At 37.4% G+C, this 22,928-nt stretch overlaps 1 protein-coding gene across 2 annotated transcripts in view; it reads left to right on the forward strand.

Moving 5' to 3' along the window:
- The first annotated feature begins 601 nt into the window (after positions 1-601).
- The window catches only part of Frmpd4 (FERM and PDZ domain containing 4), a 283,401-nt gene continuing 261,074 nt past the window's right edge, over positions 602-22,928 (forward strand). The window contains exon 1 of one of the 2 annotated variants that reach the window (XM_023719577.1): positions 602-714. In XM_023719577.1, coding sequence (XP_023575345.1) covers positions 605-714 — 110 coding nt within the window. In that variant the 5' untranslated portion in view covers positions 602-604. The remainder of the gene's footprint in view (positions 715-22,928) is intronic. The other variant, XM_004635038.3, reaches the window with a different exon arrangement.

Here is a 22,928-nt window from a genome sequence, read left to right on the forward strand (position 1 = left end):
ACTTGTTGAACTTACCCTTCATTTTGCAAAAGGATCAAACTTAAGTTGTGGACCAAAAAAATGGAAAGCAAATACCATTTAAAACAGAGGATATGTGTGAGGTTTTATAACTGACTTACTTGCCTGAAGTATGGTTAATACGAGTCTAAATTTTATATTTTGGTCATAAAAATCCAAGAAATTGGGGCTTGGGTTTTTTTTCTCTGCTTAAGAACATGAAGACGCATTTTATTTCTATATGTATTTATGCCATAGAGTGTAATGTACTTACGTGCCCAAACTGTTTTAATGTCTGGCCTCAGAAATGCCTGGTGTGATGGAAACTGTAAAGAAACTTTGTGCAAAATTGGCTTGTGTGTCCTGGGGAAAGTCACTTAATCTTACTGACCCATTCATTGTTTCTTATCTGAAGATGTATCCACATGTACCTTATAGAACTTCTGTGGAAAGCAAGTGAGATGATACAGAGGAAATGGCTCATGTTGTATCTGACATAAAAACAGTCCGTAATGATTTGTGCAATCAGTTGCAGACTACACACAGTCCTGTAGTCTGTGTTCAGGAGTCTGGTATGATGATGCTTATTTTCTTTTGCAGCCACAGGATGAAGTCTTCAGGCTGGCCCCCTCCCTCAGGAACCTGGGGCTTGAACCAGGTGCCACCCTATGGATGGGAGATGATGACAAACCGAGATGGACGAGACTACTTCCTCAAGTAGGTTCAAAAGATGGCACAAACACTAGAACCCTTGCTGATGGACTTTCCTAGTTTTGATTTAATTAGGAAAATGAAGCTATGAACAGTAGGGACTTATGAGAGTTTGGAGGCTATTATTCAAGCAGCTTGAGCTCCTATAACTTCTGTGACATTGGGTTGCTTTGCTTGGGCAGAAAGCACATCACTGTGCCATTTTACTGCACAGCATAGAAATCCCAGCTCGAGGCAAAATGTCCATCATAAATATGAGGCCTGTTGTAGTCACTGTCTGAGACCACAACTAACTTTTGACTTGAGATAGTATCATTTAGAGAAATTTCTAGAAATGGTCAAAGAAACAATGTTGCCATATCATCTATAACTATAATAATAAGCTAAGAGAATTATGTACTTTGCAAATGTTACTGTACATTGCTCATACTAATATCAATTTAGGTTTTAAATATTTGTGGTACCCTTTTTCCTTGTGCTAAAAGAATATGTAGGTTATGAAACTATTTTATCCAACTTGCTCTACAATTCAGTGGTATCATGTACATCTATAATACATGGAATTTTTTAGCTTTATCCATTCCTACAAAATTTTATCATCCTCAAGAGAAATTTTGTACCCACTAAACAATAACTACCCATTCTTCCATGTTCATAGCTTTCAATAACTACTGCTTTACTTTGTGTCTCTATGAATTTGCCTGTCATAGGTACCTCATATAAATAGAATCAGGCATTTTGTCTGGCTTCTTTCATTTGGCATAATGAAAATATAGGTTTCTCTATCTTATAGCATGTGTCAGGATCATACTCTTTTTAAGGCTGCATCCTGTTCCACTGTAGAAATGGCACATGTTTTATTTATTTATTCGTTCATCTGTTGGAAGACATTTAGATTGTTTCCACCTGACTCTGTGAATAGTGGTATTATAACATTGGTATACAAGTGTCTGTTTTGTGGGCTATGAATGTAGCTAAGGGATAGAGTACCTGCTAAGCATGTTCACAGTTGAAGTACCTAGATTCAGTCTTCAGCAGTCCACATGAGGAGACAGAGAGAGAGAGAGAGAGAGAGAGAGAGAGAGAGAGAGAGAGAGGCATATTGGTCCTCCTTTCACCCAGTTGAGGTATATACCTAGGAGTAGAATTGCTGCATTGTATGCATTGTGTAAAATCATTGGGTCAAAGTCAAATTCTGTCTTTAACTTTGAAGCAACCACCAAACTGATTTTGCGTGGTGGCTATGGTACTGTGGTTTTGGACAGCTTTATGAAAAGAGCATTTATACTGCATTTCTCAAAACAGCAAGCGATCAGCCTGCTGTTTTCTCTAACCTAAGTGAAATATTCTTAATTACAAGAAATTAGTGAAATAAATTTGAAATCAGGAAGCATAGTGGGCTCCAGCCCAACTGTAATTGAGCAGAGACTGGAGACCATGGAAATAAACATTCACAACCACAGGCTGCATTCTTTGCTCCAGCCAAGCTGACTGTTCACTGACTCACAAACACAGGATCACTGTGAAGCAGGGGGTGGTATTTATAAAAATGTCAAGACCGTTTACAACATAAGGTCTTATGCATTTGCTATCCCCCCTCACTCCCCATGGGAGCATTATTAGGCAGTAGCCAGGGGACCAACACATCCAAGCACCATGGGCATTTTTCCAATCTCTATAGCTCAAATCTCTGGCCTTCCCCAGAACAGCTGTGCAGAGGAGAACTTCCTGCTTCAGAGCACGGTTGTCAATGGATTTGGCTGCAGTGTCCACCTGGGAACATACAAATGACCCTTGGGCGTGACCCATTCTGGGTCAATGGTCTTGTGACTCTGCAAGGGAGTCTTACATCTGTACTTATAGAAAAGCTAACCTAGAAATGGCAGGTGGAACAGTTTTTCAGAAAACTCAAGGATTAGTTTAAGGCCAGTTGTTTGGGTCACATTGTACATTTTGAGTTGTTGGTTTTATACAGTTTGCCTGAGTCCCTTCTGATGCTATTAAGGCAATGTTTTATGATATCAGATCTTGTCATTTATTTTATAACATGGCTATGAATATATGCTCTGATAAGATGACATAATGTTTACACTAAAAACAATAAGAATGTTGTCAAAGAAATAGAAATTTTAAGGCATAGATTGTGAATTTATGAAGGCATATGTGACACTTTTCTCATGAACTGGATTTTTCTTTGTCCCTGTCTAGACTTGGCTTCCATTATGTACTAGGGCATTTAATCAAGTAGTTCAAAACCCAAACCAAGGCCAATTGGGTAGAGGTTCTGGGAACCCCTCCTGTGGCTCTACTTTCATAAATATCATTAGCACCATCACAATATTTAAGGGACAGACCTGATATCAGTGTAACATTTATACTGGCCTAATGCTAGCTGTTAAACCACAAGACCAAGTCATATACTTAAGAAACCTTCACAGAAGACCCAATGCTATTATGGGCTACTGGACTCTTTTAGAATATTTTGCTGAGTTTACACACCTATAATATTCAATAACGGAACTTAAAAAAATGGGGTATAACTATGAATGTCCATTTTGTATCTGTGTATTCAAAGTGGTTGGAATAGATATATAGTTGCATTCTCTTAATGAATAGAGTGATTTGTTCTAATGGTGTTTGTAAATAGGATCACAAGTCTGCATCTTGTAGAGCAATTAACCACTAAGAATATATGCAGTGTATTATTTGTTGAAACTGTACTTCCGATTTGATTTGAAACTGTCTCATTGCTATCTGTTTATCAATAAAACTTTGAAAAAAAAGAAGCAGAATGAAAAAAGAAGAAACCTTCACTGATTGCTAACAACATGTTTAAAATATGAAATCACCAATGCTCTTTTCTAATGGCAAATTGCATTTTCTTTGTGGTTTCTTTTCACTAGTTTCTGCTGTCCTTGCAAAGAAAGTTTTAAGATGTCAAGAACAATACTTTTTGGAAGGTGTTTGTTCTTTATCACTAATGAACTTTATAAATAATGAGAATCACTTTTTTTCCTTATGTACTGAGTAATGTCCATTACAAAGAGATACTCTAATTATCAGAGTTTCTAGGGAGCTGAAATTTGCAGTATAGAGAATTTCTGTGCTCATTAGTTTCAGAAGTTAAAAGGACAATTTGAAAACTAATCCATTGTTAGTAATTAGCACCTTTGCATTCCATTTTTCACTCTCTTATGTATTCTTTTTGAAAGAGATTAGTTGTTTTCCTTTTCAAATCTTGTCTTATATATCCCCATCATGCCAATGTTTTGGATGGAGGTACAACTATCTCTGAGTGATGAAGCAAGCTGTGGAAAGAACCAGACTTCATGTGTTCCAAGTCACAGTCTAACAGCTAAATAATGACAGAATTCTATTATGAGTCTTTCAGAACACATCCCAGGATAGCTGAAAATGTGTTCAAATTTCATCTCCCCCTTGAGTCCCTGATTATATAGCATAGAGCTGGGTAATCTGCTTTGTATAAGGAGTTACTAATCCATCAAGACAACTAATATAGACACATTAATGTCCATTCGTGTAGTATTGTCCAGCTCACAAATCTTGACTATACATTAGAGTAGCCTGAGTAGCAGGAAAAGGTCCTGGAGTCTGCATCTGGGGCAGAGATTTGGACTAGTTTCAGAAACCACCCAGATAATTCCGTTGCACAGCTGCAGTTGCTCTCTGAAACACTTCTACATGAGATCTCATCCATGTGGCCTCACCAGAGAAATCATCAGGCCTATTTTCAAGGTGTAACACTGAGGCTTGGACTAATAAAGTGGCATTCCCAACATCATCTCTGTGTGATGAATCACAATCTGTTTCTTGCTCAGCTGCATCAGATTCCCCATTCCCCCGTTCCCCATTCCCCCAAAAAGGCCAATTTAACTAAGCATAATGCTGCACACCTGAAATCTCAGCAGTCCAGAAAGCTGAGGCAAGAGGATCACAAGCCCAGCCTGGGCAACTTTATACTTTAGTGAGACCGTATCTCAAAACATAAATTTAATGAATAATAAAAGAAGACGACTATGGATATAGCTTAATGTGAAGACACTGGGTTCATTCCTCAACATTGGAAAAGAAAAAGTGGCAACTATTGTTCATATTTTTAGAGAAATAGAAGTACACTTTTTTAAGGAACAGAGAATATTTTCTAAGAAACATGCCACAAGCAAAGTAAAATTTTCTCAGTAACTATCTTTACCAGTTAAGAGAGACAGCAGAATAGAGGAAAGGAGAGAAATAGAAGGACAGAGAGAAACTATGAAGAAAATATCAGAAAGAATGTGTTAGTATGAAATAGTTAAGACAGGAAGACATAAATAAGTGAAGGAACAAAGTGAGATAGTTTGAGATGACTATTATATTAACAGCACTGATGAATGAGTGTAGGTGGAGATGGATGTAGATGTAGATTCAATTGTATGTACAAGTATGGATGTATGAGGTGAGATCAAAAATTATGGCAAGTGTTTAAATTTAAAATATTATTACAGTAAAGGCATTTTGCCATTAATATCTCTCAAAGTACTCTCCCTTGCATGAAACACACTTGTATCATAATTCTTGTCATTTTCTGGAACAGTTCTGGAAATCCTTTTTCATGTCTTTAGTTGTTCTGTCCTGGCCCCCTCGGTGTCCTGAATCAATTCAAAATGTTTATCTCTTATGGTCATTTTGACTTTGGGAAAGAGCCAGGCAGGAGCTACATCGTGCCAGATCCACTACATAGCTGGAGGAAGACATACCATGTTATTTTTACCAGCCAGATTTTCTACTGGATAGCCCTTGCTGGAGCATTTACTGTAGTTTTGATCACTCAGAAAAGAAGACTTCGAGAACTGCTTCAGAAAGTATCAAGAACAATGGGATAAATGTGAGATGGAGAGGGAGTGAGCGGGAGCACTTGGCATTATGTCTTTTACTGTAATTAATTATTGAATTCCAGTATTTTTAATGTTTTTGTAATTTAATAAATAGTTTTCTTGATGAATGTAGTCATGAGAATTGTTCACCAGTATTCAAGTTATAGTTTTCCTGACTAGTCTGTAGTCTTCAATAAGTGTAAGTAGTTATTATGTCAAACATCTGTCAAACTAGTAAGACTGCACTGATGCATCCATCATTTTCAGGACTGTTGGTTACCTGGGAATATTTACCTCAAATAACCTTGCCTACTTGTGTCACAAGGCCTGACTTGCTCATGTTCACCTTAATCACTGTTCCTTTGGTAATAACATCCAAAGTTGTATCCAGTGGCAATTAAGGATTCTTTTTCACACGAAGTATTGGCAGGCAAAAGGTGGCTTTCAATTCAGTATGTGTTACATGGGCCTCAAAAAGTAAGCCCATTGGCCTAATGAATCTTTCATATTTAGGCAGTTTTCTTGTCAAGCCATCTCCAGCAAAGCAGACTTTATTAACCATCTTCTTCCATGCCTTCTTTTTTCTCTTTCCAGTTTGAATAACTTTTAATACTTCCCTTTCTCTTTGAGCATGAATTTTGGGTAGAGGAACTTCCCATTTTCCCACCTTTTCTTTTCATTTTTGTTTAAACATGTTGGAAAGTACTTTTGCATGAGGCTGTATCTCTCCGTCCAGCAGGTAGGCAGGTCCTGCTCCTTGTGGAGTCTTTTCATTGTTCTTTTGTTTGGTGTTTCTATAGTCTTGATAGTGTTCATTTGTATTTTCTCCACATGGTGCTGTTTGTGGTAGAGATTAGCCTTCAGACCAATCATATTTTTTTTTTTGCCTTCTTTGAAGGTTCATGAGCCTCTCGACTTTCCTTCTTTCTCTTTTTCTCATGATAATCCAAGCGGTACCCAAAGTGTTTATTGTGTAATTCAATATATTCATTCTCAGCTGGCCAAATAGCCCAGTGGATTAAAGCACCTGCAAGCAGGTGCAGGAGCCGGGGGTTCAATCCCCGGGCCTATTGTGCCAGCCCCACCCCTGGGGTGCACTGAGATGGCAATTGAGATTAGGCATGGTGGTGTGCGCCTATAATTCCAGCTCTTGGAAGGCTGTAAGCAGGCAGATCGCTATACGTCTGATCTATTTTTTAATAATTTTATTGAGAAAAAAAGCATCAATGAGATAGTTTCAGAACAGGTTAGTAGTACAGTTACAATAAGTAATACATTGCATATTGTTATCTTTGTAGTAATTATTCATAGTACAAGATGCAGACATGATATCTTGTCTAAACACTATTAGTTCAAAACTTTCTAATAGTGAGACCCTGAACACCCTGTAGACCCTTCCCTAAAAAATACTATATCTATCTATCTATCTATCTATCTATCTGTCTATCTATATTCATTCTGTGGCATGATGACAGCTGCAGAAATGTCACGGGCAACCTCAAGTGTGCAAAGAAAAGTCCTCTAACTTTGTGATCTCCCAGACACACGAGCTACCTCCATGCAGTCAGAAATAGGAAAGTTGAATTCCAGTATTAATCACATCTTTGATCACACCTTATATAGATGCAGACATAGATATGAATGGATGTACAATGTAGATGTTGACACAGATGTAGATGGGTATAGATATGCAGATATAGATGGGTATGGATATGCAGATATAGTTATACATACAGAACATAGATATAGTTGATATAGGTGCAGATGAGTGACCATACAGCCTAGTTCAGCCAGAAATGTCCTAGTTTGTGGGTAATTTAGAAATAATTACTGACAGAACCTTTCTCTTGAGTGTTCATGTTTACATGAAACAAGACGACTCAATTTATATCACATATGGGGAAACTGAAATTCATACAAAACCTAACATTTTGTGTAATGTTGACAGCAGTCCTCTGAGATAGTTGAAGCACACAAAGGACTCTCTCTCTCTTGTAGAATATAGTTGAAATTCACAGAAATTGGATGTCTACATGTCATAGCTAGTTCAACCAGTATTTGTATCACAATTTTAGATTCTGAAGCCTTAGTTCTTTTGATTTTGTCATGGAGTCTGATCCACACTGAGCCCCCTGTATTTTGCAATGTTGACTCCCACCCAGTGGCATGTGCATAAGTTCAGCATCCTTCACCTTGGACCAATCTGCCTGTCTGATCATGTGTATCCTTCAAATGCTCTTCTTTCCATACCCAATATTTATTGAGCACCACTAAATATTGATGATACCTAGATAAGTGAGACTGATTCCTGTTTTCAGGAATAAATATCAATAGAAACGTTAAGCACAATAATACATTATGCTTCAAATACCACAAGGTTTCCAAGGAAGAATGAGCCCAATGCTGTATGTTTGAGGAGGAATAAAGCCCATTGACATGGGTCTCACACTGCAGGAAGACTAATCAGCATTCTTAACTATACAATATCTATTATAACCTCTTTACATGCATTTAATAGAGTACAGGTGGTACCATCTGTTTTCCTCTACATCTTATAGATAAAGGGAAAAAATTAAAATGTGAGCAAAATAAATATTAAAACACTAGTTGGCAAGAAACAGGATTATGATGAGCCAAGTTGGAATCTGAGAGGCATAGAAATGAGACATGAAAAGAGACTAGGGGGTCATTTCCAAACCACGTGGCTGGTTTTGCAAGTTCAAATTTGAGAGACTATTTTTCTCGCCTGCTGGCTTTGTGGTCACCTATACTCTGTATGCGTAAAAGGTATCCCTGGGTGTGTATTGAACAAGACACAACATTCTATTTTTCTACTAGCAATTCCCATGGTAGGCAATTAAACTGAGCTACTATCTCCTTAATACAGAAGAATTAAATTCGGAAGCCTGAATAGTGGAGATTAGTAATGAGATGTGGAAACTTCCACTTTGTTCTCCAGTGTGGATTGTGCCCAACTTGAAAGTAGTTTAGCCATCCCCATCTGCCAATCTATTCATTGGTCAATGTGAAATGTATTTTTGGCTCATCTATCTCTAGAAGAGAATAATTTGAATAAATTCAAGTAGTTTGTATGGTCTCCCTCCTTTCTTATCAGGCACAGCAGAAGACAGTCAAGTCAAGGTAATAAGATTCTGTCATCATGGAAATTAGAAAAAGAGGCTTTTTAGCTCATCTTTCTGTGAGTCCCAAAGTATTCCCTCCACAACTTTACCTGGTCTATTTCAAATGTCTCAAAGAAGAAAAAATATCTTCAACTATTATTTGCCAGTTTTAGAGATATTCTTAAAGTATTTATCATTGATTTTTTCTCCAAGATTTAATAAGACCCTTACTGTTATTTTGTGGATGAATCCCATTTTCAGTTATTCTGTGATCAATCCCCATAAATGTTTCTTCCTCTAGAAATTAAAAACAATGCCAAGAAGAGTTAAGTTGTAACACTGGATATGAATATTTGCGTTGTGCCTTAATCCCTGTGACTTTTTTTATTTGAAGCCGATTACAATTTCCTGTGTTATCAAGCGTGTGTTTTAAATATACACCAACAAAAGACAAACTAATCTGAGAAATTTCACAAGTTATTACCCTCTGTTTCTGGTAATAAAAAGCTTGTGGTCTCTGTGAGAATTAAAAGTTGTGCTTATGGGAGATGAGTGAGACATATAGCTACTAGTTTATTCTTATTGTCTTGCTTTTTTATTTTTATTTTTTTCAAAATCGGGGATTGAACTCAGGCCCTTGCACTTGCCAGGGAAGTGTTTTTCTACTGAGCCATCTCCCCAGATCCTATAATGAACTTTATTTTTTATTTTTTAATTTTTTTTGGAAGAACCAGGGATTGAACTCAGGCCCTTGCACTTGCCAGGGAAGCACTTATTCCACTGAGCCATCTCCCTGGCCCTTAGTCTATTGTCTTGTAAAGCTTTAAATGTCCAAAGGGTTGGGCAGGGTATGTGGCTTAGTGGTTGAGCACGTACATGAGGCCTTTGGTTCCATCCCCACAATGGTATGCATAAATACATAATAAATAAATATCTAAAGAGTGAGAAACTGACATTGTTTTGCAGAAGAGCCAGTGTGCTTTCTTTCTTGTGATTTTGATAAAGGATTCTTAAATAAAATATATTGTTTCCAAGTACACACAAGTTGTGCATAAAAAATATATGTGCTGCCGAAGTGAGCACATGTGCATAAAAAATAAATAAGTGCTCATGGCAAGAGCAAATGCCACTTGGTATAACACATTCCTTAGGATCTCAAGCATCCAGTGAAGCAGAGGGAGGTGTATTATAATTTTGGAGTGGGGGAAACAGAGTAAACATGATAGTATCATTACATGAAATGAAGTAATTATGTCATGTCGCGTCAAAGCGAATGCTTCCCAGGCTGAACATTAGAGGCTATTTATTCCCTTCATTGGAACAGATTTGTTTTCTTTTGCATCTGACAAAGCACCTATCTGCTGAGTTAATAATTGCTGCTCCCAGCTGGAAGGTAAGTTTGCCGAGCTGATGGAAGGGCTTTTAACAGGAAGGATCTGAAATGACACTATCATTCCAGATCTAACTTGGCATATAGCACTAGGAGCTGTGCTAAGCAGACTTCTGCATCACAGGCTGTTTCATCTTCTCTCTGCATTTTTTCTTGAAACTTTTCTGGTTTACCTACTGTGGCCTTCACTAGAGGACAAGTGCCTGAGACACTGAACTTCAATGTCCAGCAGGTCAAAGGATCTGTTGGGATATTAATTATCTGAAAATCCTTGGGCGACTTGACTACAATAGATAAGATGAATGTATCTGCACTGAGCCATGGGCAGCAGGTAGTTCAAGCACTGGGTCACCTCTTTCTTCTCCTCTGCTGTTCATAGCCCTAGGGATGCACATGAGGTGGGTCACAAAATCCATTTGGAATCATAGGGATGGCAACCTGTGCAAGGCAGCAGCACCTGGAGGACCAGGTTTCCATCACAGCCTGTAATTGAAATACTAGCTTGGGGCTGCCTCCCACCCTTGATTCTTCTGAGTCGCCTTTGAACCTCCTCTTTCTAGATTGAGCCAGCCCTTACAGAGAGCAATTTTGATGTTTTTGCCTTGGGCTGGAGCACAGGCAACAATTCTGACCTGTACCAAATGCAAAGTGGGAGATGTGGGTGTTGCTGCCTAATAAATTGGCTGAACGTAAGATGACACAGAATCACCTTAGTGGCAGGTGTCTTCATTACTGTCTGTCCTCCAGCTTAAAAGGTGAAAAGGAACTGGGAAAGGAGGGCTGATGACAGCAGCACCTTATAGGGGCCAGGAATTGCTATTCCTTCCAAGCCCTTATTCTATAGCTCCTCTCAGCTTAAATAAAGCTTTGTGATGAATGGCCAGTGGCTGGAAAGGAGCCTATTCAATTGCAAAGATGATGAGCCATGGTGATTATTTTATGTCTGTCAGTAGACACTTAGACCAGACTGAGTCAAAAGTGACCATGTCACACAGTCACATGGAACATGCCAGTCAGCTGCTCTAGGAGTACAGGCTTGGTGACAGCAGTTCAGATTGGAAAGGATGACAGAGGCAAGGAAAGCTGCTGGCATCAAAGGATGGTGCTGAACATACAGAAATGGCTACAAAGTTTTGGGACACATTAGAGAATAAAAATGCATTGTCATAGTTCAAAGTCAGGATAAAAGGGCTAGTAAAGGTACTAAAATGGAAAGTTTTTCTCTTTCTCTGTGGCCTCTTTGTCAATATGTAATAGAGGTTTTCAAAAAAAGTTTGCCTTTAAACCTAAGGAAAAAATGAAATTTTCATTATGAGTATGAATCTTGCTGATCATCCCTGTATTTGCAATACCAGTTATTAATATAACTATAAGAGCATTAAATTCATCTGTTGGGTCCCTGCAATTACATGCTTATATTTCACACCTCATTCATGCACATATCTTTGCTCCTAAAAGGAATAGGAAAAATGGGGCACAAAATTACCTCAAGTGTTTCAATTGTCTTACTATGAGTGGTACTTCTAATACTGCCTCGCTTTGGCTGGTTGGTCATGGTGGGAGCACAGAAAAGGAAAGCACCACATCATTGCCCTCTTTCCTTTTCCTTGTGACTCCACTCTCAGCATAATTACTTTGCCAGAACAAGGAAACACATGAGTAACAGCAGATGTGACAGAATTCCTTGGTTGTTCATTTTTCTTAGAAGGCCTTGTGTTAAAAATGAATTGGCCTTTAGCCTTCACCTCCCAACCTTACCTCTTGACATTTTAAGAAATAATTTCTCACATTGTTTTCTCAACAAAGACCAAGCAATTAGAAGTAACTGTTTCTAGCTACTGCTTTGTTCAAAATTTAAGCTTTATACCCTGTCAAGGATGGGTTTTCTCACCCAACATAGATACTTTTCCCTTCTTCCCTCTATCTTTAATTCTCTAGGGTATATATCAGCAAATATTTCTATAAACAGTCACATAGTAGATATCTGGAGTCATAAAATTGATATGGTCACTCTTGTTTCAACACAAAGCAGCTCAGGTACTGTAGCCTTAGAAAATTCACTTAAAATATGCAAACAAATGGATATGGACATATTCCTATAAGACCATATTTTTAAAAGCAAAGTAGGAGTTAAATTCAATCCATGGACTACAGTAGTTGTTGAACCTCTAGAACACCTTGTGTTTGAACCTATACTGTGTGTGTGTGTGTGTGTGTGTGTGTGTGTGTGTGTTACCAGGGACTATGCCCAAAGTGTGTGAGTGCTGGGCTGCATCCCTAGAATTATGTTTTTGTGACAGTCTCACTAAGTTGCTCAAGTTGACCTTGAAGTTGGAATCCTGATTGTCCCAGGACATGCAGCTGGCAACAAGAGTCTGAGTTTCCACTCATCCCTTCCTCCATCCACCTGAGACACTTCAGCTGGTGAAAGGAGTGTGAGTTCACTCTTCAATTCATCCTTCAACCCAGGAAGGTGCATCTGGTGAGAGGAGTCTGAGATTTGCCCCTCCCTTACTCCACTGGAGGAACTGAGGGCCTGGAGACCTGTGGGAACACTAGTAACATAGTAGGAACCTGGATCAGATGTATATAATGGGCAGGTGAAACTATAAGCATGGAAAATATCCCATGCAGCATTAGCAATATGAGTTGACAGGTGATCTCTAACCTTTCTTTTTGTTTGATTCTGTTCATCCTCTTTGGCTCTTTTGTCAACTAGCTTACTTGATTTTATGATACTTCCATGCAAGTAAACATTTTCTCTGTCTTTCTCATTCACTTCAAAACTTCAAGGCCTTGTCTTCCAATCCTTTCCTCCTGTGTTCTAGAATTACCCAAAACCTGGATGATCATTCTGTGCTCTGCAACTTTGCTCCTACTTTGTTTAACCTCATTCATTTCTCCATCCTATCCCCTATCCTCATGAACCCTCACAGCACAGTAAAATAAACAGTAAAATATGTTATAGATCCTTGGCATAGACATAAAGACCGAGAACCACCTGCATCTAGAAGACATCCAGAGGAACAGAGGTCACCTAGAAAAGCCTTCACAACAGTGACACAGCTATCTAATGTAAGAAATATATAGGCATCAACTTGGAAAACAAAGTAAAATAGAAAATAACAAGACAAAGATGCAATATGCAATCTCAAATGCCCAGCCTACACAAGCCAAGTCCTTAACACAAAGAGATAGAAGAATTTGAAAGTCAACAAATGGAACACTCTAAAATGATAGGAGTAGAAGTGAAAAAACAAATGTAAGAGGCCATAGAAAAAATAATATCTAAAGTGAGAATAGAAATGACTATCAAAATAAAAGACATCAAAGCAGACACAGATAAACAAATAGAGGTGTTCAGGAAGATGATGGACATCATTAATGCCAAAATAGACAAGAAATGAAATTAATGAAAAAGATCTAAACAGAGATTCTGGAGACCAGAACCTCCATTAAAAATATATGCAGAGGGTTGATTGAAGGCAAGGATAGAATATCATATCTAGAAGACAACAATATAATTATTGACTAGGAAAAGAAAAATATCTTAAAAACCTCAAAAACCCATGAAAAAGCAATCCAATAGCTCCAAGATGAAACAAAGAAGAGCAATATAAGAATGATTAGAAACAGTGAAAAATATGAAGACAACACAAAAGCTGTTTAAAAAAACTCTTCACAGTAATAATGGCAGAAAACTTCCCAAAATTGATAAAATTTGACATACACATAAATGAAGCATGTAGAACTCCCAATGGCCATAGCCAAAATAAATCTATGCCAAGGTATACAATATCAAGATTCCAGAAATGTAGCATGAGAACAAACTATTAAAAGCAGCTAGAGAAAATAAACAAATCCCCTTTAAAGGAAAGTCCATCATGAGAAGAAAGATTTGTACTAATATTGTTTAAATAAGATATCATGTCTACATCTTGTCCTCTGAATAACTACTATGAATACAACAATATTTAATGTATTAATTATTGTAACTGTGCTACTAACATGTTTGGAAATTTTTTCATTGATATTTTCTCTTTTTTCTCATTAAAATGAATAAAAAATTTAAAAAATTAAAAAATAAATTAAAGTCCATCAGAATCACAGTAGACTTGACAAGACAAACCCCGAAGTCAAGGATGGGAAACAATTCTCCATGCTACAGGAACCCAGGAAAAAAGAGAGATAGCTATTCTATTTGTAGACAATTTAAACTTTAAGCCAAAACTGATCAAAACAGATAAAGAAGGTCAATATATAATTGTTATTGGAAAACTTCAAGAAGAGATAACAATCATAAATATTTATGCACCAAACACAAGTTCACCCAACTACATAAAGCAATATTAACAGATATGAAAAATAGATAAGCACTGACACAATTGTAGAGGGGTACCTTAATATCTTACAAGTAGATCAAAAAGACCCAAAATCAACAAAGAAATATTATAATTAAACCAAGCCTTTGAACAAGAGGACTTGGTAGATGTCTACAGAGTGCTCCATACCAAAATGTCAGAATGTACATTCTTATTAGCTGCACATGGGGCATTCTCCAAAATAAAACATATATTAGCTGCAAAAAATATACTTAAGAAAATGCAGGTGAATGGTAACCATTCCATGCTTACTATCTAACCATAGCACAATGAACCTGGTAGTCCAAAATAAAGGAAATCATAAAAACTATATAAACACATGGAAAACAAAACCCAGAGCTCATTTGAGGAAAGAGATTATAAAGGGCAGAAACTATATAATTGAGACTAAGAAAACAATACAAAAAAAATCAATGAATCAAAAGTTGGTTCTGTGAAAGAATAAATAAAACTGACAAATCATTAGCCAAACTCATCAAAAAGGGAAAAGAAAAGCATGAATTCAACCAATGAGGAATGAAAAGAGTGAAGTCATAGTGGATCCCACAGAAGTCCAGGAGATCATCAATACTTACTATAAGAAATTGTATTCTAATAAGATGAAAACACAGAAGAAATAGATGCATTTCTAGACACAATCAAATTGCCAAAATGAAATCAAGAAGATATAAAATTCTAAACAATATCAGCCAATGAAATTGAAAATGTAATTAAAAATTTATAAAAGGGGGCCATCCAAATAGTTCAGCACGTTAAAGCACCTGCAAGCAGGCTCAGGGGCTGGGAGTTTGATCCCCAGGCCTGCCATGCTGACCCCGCCCCTGGGGCATGCTGAGAAGGCAGTTGAGACTGGGCATGGTGGCACATGCCTGTAATCCCAGCTCTTGGGAGGCTGTAAACAGGCGGATCACTACAAGTCTGATCTAGTAGTGAGACCCTGAACACCCTGTATACCCTTCCCTAAAACACACACAAAAAAAAATTATAAATGGGCCAGGGAGATAGCTCGGTAGAATAAGCACTTGTTGGCAAGCGCAGGGTCCTGAGTTCAATCCCGGGTACCATATACAGAAAAAAAAATTATAAACAACAGCAACAAAAAAATCCCAGGCACTGGCAGATTCACTGTTGAATTCTATAAGAAATTTAGAGAACTAATTCCACTAATACTGAAACTCTTTTTAAAAATTGAAAGGAAAGCAACACTTCCAAAATCCTTCCTTGAAGCAATTACCCTGATTCCAAAACCAGAGAAGAATGCCACCAAAGAAGAAAACTGCAGCCTAATCCCCCTTATGAACATAGATGAAAAAATCCTGAATAAGACAGTGGCAAACAGAATGCAGTGAATCATCAAGAAGATTATGTGCTATGACCAAGTAGGATACATACACAGCATTCAGGCATAGCTCAACATTAGGAAATTGATAATTTCAAAACACTATATTAACAGAACCAGCAAAAAAATCACCTGATCATTTCAGTAGATCCATAAAAAGCATTTCACACAGTCCAACCCTTTTGTGATTAAAACTCTACAGGAAATTGTAATAGATGGTCTTTAACTCAGTCTTATAAAAGTCGTCTATGACAAACCAACAACTAGCATCATACTAAGTGGTCAAAACCAGAAAGCATTCACACTCTAAAATCAGGAACAAGACAAGGATGCACATTATCACCACTCCTATTCAGTGTAGTTCTGGAAGCATTACCCAGAGAAAATAGACAAGAGAAAAAAAAATAAAAGAAATAAAGATAGGAAAGTAAGACATTAAATTATTATTTTGAGATTATATGACACTCTACATAAAAGATACTGGAAACTCAACCAAAAAGCCTACAGATTTAATGTTGAAATTCATCAGTGAAGCAGGTTACAAAGTCAACACTCAAAAATCAATAGCATTCCTGTACACAAGCAACACAGTTACAGAGAGAAATTAGGGAAAGCTTGACAATAGCATCTAAAAAATGAAATACTTAGACATTAGTCTAACAAAAATATAAAAGATGTGTATAGTGAAAATTATAGTGCCTTTAAAAAGCAGATCAAAGAGGATATCAGAATATGTGAAGCTATCCCTTGCTTTCAGAGAGGAAGAACCAACATAGTGAAAATGAAAATTCCTCCAAGATAGTTGTACAGATTTAATGCAATCACAATACAAAATACCATTGGCATACCTTACGGATCTAGAGAAAAATATTCCTAAAGTTCATTTGGAAGCAGAAGAAGCCTACAATGTCAAAAGCAATTATGGGCAACAAATGCAAGTCACGAGTCATCACAATCTTAGAACTGAAATTACACTACAAAACTATTGTGATGAAATCAGCATAGTATTGGAAAAAATTAGACCTGAAGATTAGCTGATCACAATAGAACATGCAAAGTCAACCCTAGACACATTCATCTACCTTGTCTTTGACAAAGGAGCCAAACATGTTCACTGGAAGAAAGATAGTCCCTTTAATAAGTGGCACTGGACATACTGGCTGTCCATATACTGAAGACTAAAACAAGTCTACCACCATACACTAAAGTGAAGTCAAAATGGATCAAGAGCCTAAGTATTAAAATAGAAACACTAAATTTGCTTGAGAGAAAATAGGTAGAAATCTTGAATATATAAGTATAGGCAGAGATTTCTTGAATCAAATCCAGAGTGCAAGGGAAATATTACAAAGAATTAGCAAATGGGATCTCACTTTATTAAAAATCTTTGACACAGCAAAAGAAATCACCAAGAGAGTAAAAAAATAACCTACAGAGTGGGAAAAAAATATCTATTTTTCCCTGAGACAAAAGATTCTACCTAGAACATGTAAAGAATTTTAAAAAGTCAGACTCCACAAATTCAAAGACCCAATCCAAAAGTAGGCATTGCAGATGAGTAGGCAATTCTCAGATGACATGAAAAATATTGAACACCACTATTCCTGTGAAAGATACAAATTCAAACAATGCTAGGATTCTGTCTCACCCCAGAAAGAATGACTGTCATCAAGAAATCAACCAATATCGAATACTGGCAGAGATGTGGGGGAAATGAAACCCCTTTCCACTATTGATGAGAACATACACTGGGGTAATCACTGTATAAATCAATCTAGAAATTCCTTAAAAATCAAAGATTAGATATTTCCATTTGACTCAGCTGTTCCCCTTCTGGGTATCTTCCCAGAAGAATTAAAAACATACCACAGCTATATATATGTATCCATGTTTATATCAGCACCAGCACCATTTGTAATAGCTACATCTTGGAAATAATCCCAATACCTGTCAACTAAGAAGTGGATAAAAGTGATGTGGAGATTATATCTATATCTATATCTATATCTATATCTATATCTATATCTATATCTATCTGCTATATATTTATGTCTATGTCTATTTATTACTCAGCCATAAGTAGAGGATAAATTGGAGACTTTTATAGGTAAATGGATGGAGCTTGAGACCATACTCTAAGTGAAATAAGTCAGACCCATATGTGGAAACATCATATTGTCTCACTAGTGTAAGAAACTGAATGAGTAAATAAGATCCTAAATGTATACTTGGCATTGTGAATTGGGAAGAAGCTATTCAAAGGCAAAGACAAACCGTAGTGGGAGAAATGGGGAGGTAAAAACTAAAAAAAATGTATTTATGCATAAGGTGGTTAAGATAGTTGTGTAGCCATTTTCTTGTAGATCATTGAAAAGAAAGGTTTGTACTAATATTTTTAGACAAGATACACCTGTATCTTGTGCTCTTAATAACTACTACAAAGACAATAATTCACAATGTATTAATTATTGTGATCCTCCTACTGACCTGTTTTGAAAGTGTTTTATTTTTATTTTTTCTCTTTATAATAAAATAAAGAATTTGCAATCCTCCTGCCTCTGCCTCAGAGTAGCTAGGATTATAGGTATGTCTGTCTCCCATACCCAGTTAACTTTTAATTCCTGGTTTGATAAATTTTTCAAACCCCTTCATGAAGTAGGGAGCTACTAAATTTTTATATTTAAAAGGAACTAGGGCAGAGATTGGTAAAGTGACTTTTCTGAGGTTACATGGAACTAAAAATGAACCTCAGCGGTCTGGTTTGTCCCATTTGTTGCCAGAAAGCGCTATGATGTGTGTCCTGTCAGCATGTAGTTCTTGTATATCTCTGACACCTATGACCTATCTCTAAAAAGTATTCTAGGAACCGCATCCTCAGAATCCAGCAGAGAAGTAGAGCATTTCATATGAATGCCCCGTTCCATTGCCCCCTGCCTGCCATTGGTGGGTGCTCAGGTGGACCTCTGCTGATTGCACGGTGTGCAGCTGCTCCCCACCACCAACTGGTGTCTCTGTGGGAGGGTGATGGGGGACAGAAAATGATAGCAACGGGGCAGCCTAGTCACAATGAAATGCCAAAGGCAAGTACAAATAATTATTAGGGAGGTGAAAATTACATAGCAACTTCCTTTGACTAATGGTCTACAGAAAAACAGCCCCATTATACTTACAAAAAGTTAGTTTTCCATAGTGCTTTGAAGAAATTCTGCTTATTATTCTTGTGGGTTTTATAAAACTGCTCGAGAAAGGACCCCAGCCTGTTTGTGGCAGGAGTCTGTTCTGGGCTGTTTTCTCAGCTTCTACAACACCAGCCCCTTTCTTTCTTCCAAGTTCATAGGAAGTTCCTTTTCATTTCTTTGGCTCTTCTTTTTACTTCAACATTAAACTTCAGCCTTCCACATTTTTGAGATTACATTTCTCCTTAAACTCCACAGAAATGGTAAAGGCTGAGTGTAAATATGTTGATGCCATTTGGTTTTGGTCCCAAAATTACTGCAGTATCATGACCATTCATCTATAGAAGGTGGAGTTCCATGAGCATTGCTTTGCATTGCTTTGAATATTCCCTGGGCATTAACGTGTGGCCAGTAAGTATTTGTTCAGCAAGTATTTACATGAATGCATGTGTGATAGATTGATGGATTAATAAATAGTTCTGAAGCATTATATTCAGTAGGTCATCAGGGGAAATGTTAATAGAGAAGTCAGTGAGTGAAATTATTTCTCCTTAACTAACAGAAGTAGAAATATCACTACCAGAATTTAGGTGTTTAGGTCAAGCATACATTTCATCCTATGACCCCAAAGGTTCACCAAAGCCTCATTTTTGATTCATAGATTACTGTGGCTATTTGTCAAATTTCTGAAATTCAAGAAGTAATAAAGGAATATATCTGAGTGTAGTACAATTGCAGTGTTTTTCATCAAGCACAGAATTTGGAGTCAAAACACTTGTGTTAGGATCCCAGCTTTCCTCCAGGAAAGGTAAATATATGGACAGATGTAATGTCTAAATTAATTTACCTTTTGTGCATTCGTTCACACTTGATTCTTATATAGAATTTTTTTAGGGAAGGGTCTACAGAGTGTTCAGAGTCTCACTACTAAACTGAACTTGTAGTGATCCACCTATTTACAGCCTCCCAAGAGCTGGGATTACAGGCGCACCACCATACCCAGTTTCAATTGCTGTCTCAGCATGCCCCGGGGGCAGGACCAGCATGGCAGGCCCGGGGATCAAACCACCAACCCCGGCACCTGCTTGCAGGTGCTTTAATCTGCTGAATTATTTGGCCAGCTCTTACATAGAATTTAAATCATAAAAGAGATTTAGAAAGAGATATAAATCTGTTAGCAGATATACAACACAAAAAGATGTAATTTGTGACAAACATAACATAAAGTGGTCAAAGTAGAAATATATCAGAGTAGTTTTGTGTGCAATTGAAAAAAAAAGTTGTCATTAAATTAAAATGGAATGTGATAAATAAAAGATGATTTATATAATTGTAGTGGTATCCACGAAGATTGCACCATAACATGCCTAAAGCAGTCTCTAGGGGCAGGATGAATAGGAATTAGGGACTGAAGCTGAACAGGGCCTAACCTTAAAATGGGAGTGGAAGCAATCTACCCAGACCACTGGGACAGACATGGCTTTCCAGTACGACCAAGAGTTGGTAAACTTTCTCTGTAAAAGGCCAGGTAACAAATGCTTTATGCTTTGTGGGCCATGGGAAACTGCATTGCAGCTGTGCGACTCTCCCACTGTATAATGGAAGCAGCCGTAGACATTAAGAAAATGAATGAGTGTGGCTGTCTTCCAACAAAATTTTACAGACACTCAAATTTGAATTTCATATAATTTTCATGGATCATGAAATATTATTTTTTTTCTTCCTTAGTCATTGAGAAGTACCAAACTCAGGGTGGTAATGTAATTCAGAAGGCCCTGGGATGGCCAAAACCAGAAAGTCATTCTTAGCTCACGAGTGGCTGGTAGGATTTGACCCATACACTCTAGTTTTCAAATCCCCATCCTAGACATTCTCTCCAAATGTCTTTTTAGCTCAGCAATTAGCTTTCTCCATAACTCCACCTTGGTTACTCCCATTTCTGGTTTCCTTATTGCTTATAATGTGATGGCCCTTAGCAGGTGTGTTTGCTCAAAATCCTCAGCCTTACTTGCAACAATACATTTAGAAGGCCATGAAATCTCTTCTCATTTCCCTTCATGCACTGAATTGTCATAACATCTTTGTTGCCATAGAAAACTTGGGAAGTACAGGATAGCACAGTGTTAAATATTAAAGATAATGACTCTTCTCCTCTTCCATTACTGCAAATTAAAGATATGCCTTTAAGTCTGGAGGTATGATTTATAGAGTTAAGTTTAAACTCTGTCATGTTGCTAAGCAATTGTTTTTCTATTTTTGTTCACCTTTAGCAGCGCCTTTTTCAAGCTTAAATATTTAGTAGACTAGAACTGTCTTCTAAATGATATATGTCTTAAAGGCCTTATTTTCCAGTCATTGAAAAGAGTGCCATTATGGAATGATTGAAGCAATATTGAAAATGTGGATTTAAAAATCTTCAGGGTCAGTGGGTAACCCTGAAGTTGGAGAGACAGAGCTGAGACAGAGTTGAACAACAAAGAGCAGAGGATGGAACAGTCAAGATATTTATATATTCCTATCAAGAGAAGTGTGCCCGGATTTCTGGACAAAGATGAAAAGAAAACTGGCTTGGGAGCAAGTAAAACTCATTGGAATAGCATGAGGCTATACAAGGGCAGTGATCTTTTTAAAATGAAAATGGGAAACTATGGAATGATATGGTCAAATGTACTTTGGCAGTCTTTTAATTTTAGCCCAAATACCTTCAGCACAGACTGTATTTTCACTTTCCACAGTTTCAGTTATTTATGATCAATTGTCCTCTAAAAGTGTTAAATGGAAAATTCCAGAAATAAACAATTCATCCATTTTAAATAACCTTATTTAAAATATATTGTTAGAATTGTTTCATATTATTATTGTCTTGAACTTCTTATATCTATACTGTCTATTCGTAAGTTAAGCCTTATCATATGTATGCATGTATAGGAAAAAACATAGTGTTTATAGAGTTCAATACTACCTATGGTTTTGTTGCTGATTTCTGGCTCTAGCCTGGGTTCTTTTTCCCTGCCCAGAATTATTGAACCAATAACAAGACCAAGCACTGACTGACCAATAGCAAATTTTATTATTAGCTAAGAATAGTAGAAAGGGAAAATGAAACAAATCAACTTTTTAACTCATTTGGTGTCAGGAGATTATAGATAGAGGGAAAAATGATAGAGAGGGTTAGGCTGATGGGGAAGATTCATCATGTCTTTTCTGGGAATGGGCAGTGATTTTCTAGGAGTTTGGTCATAGCCTCATTGCAATTTCCTTTATGGTTCTAATTTCTTGCCATCATGACAACTGTCAAGTATCATGACACTGTGACACGTATCATTTAGCAAGCAGATGGGATTTTTAGAAATTAGGCAATATCTACTGGTCACTCTGGCAGCCATCTTAGGACGCAACAGGTTTCAATTAGCCCTCCTAAAGAGGGACCTCTGGCCTAGAGCTGTCCAGTGCTCTAAGATAAGCAAGATTATGGTGGAGTAAAAACTCAGCTAGGTCAAGTAGGCAGAACACAGTTAGTGCAGCGTAAGAGTTTCAGGCATCTGCTGAGGTCTTGGAACATGTTCCCCCCACTCATAAGGAGGGAGTAGTAACAATTTCATTCACTGTTCATGAACCTTCTACTTCTAAAAAAGGCACCCCCTTTGGGTTATAGTATTCTGACCAGTGGAATCTTTGTTGTGGGTTTTAAGAATGTTTGAAAGGAGTAATTTCAATCCCTATTTGCTCCTGGCCAGGTTCCCTGAATATCTACTAGTGGTGGCCTGAGTCTGAGGTAATTAAGGATGAGCAGCACATCTGGCAAGGTAGCAGTGCCCTTGAGTTGCTATTCCCCAGGCAGACTCTCCATATAGGGAACAGGACTCTGAGAAACCAGGCAGGCTTCACTAACACTGACACTGATGTATGTGTTGAATAGACAACTCACCTATCTAAA

Source organism: Octodon degus, unplaced genomic scaffold, assembly GCF_000260255.1.
Source record: "Octodon degus isolate 3935 unplaced genomic scaffold, OctDeg1.0 scaffold00069, whole genome shotgun sequence".
NCBI classification, from domain to species: Eukaryota; Metazoa; Chordata; class Mammalia; order Rodentia; family Octodontidae; genus Octodon; species Octodon degus.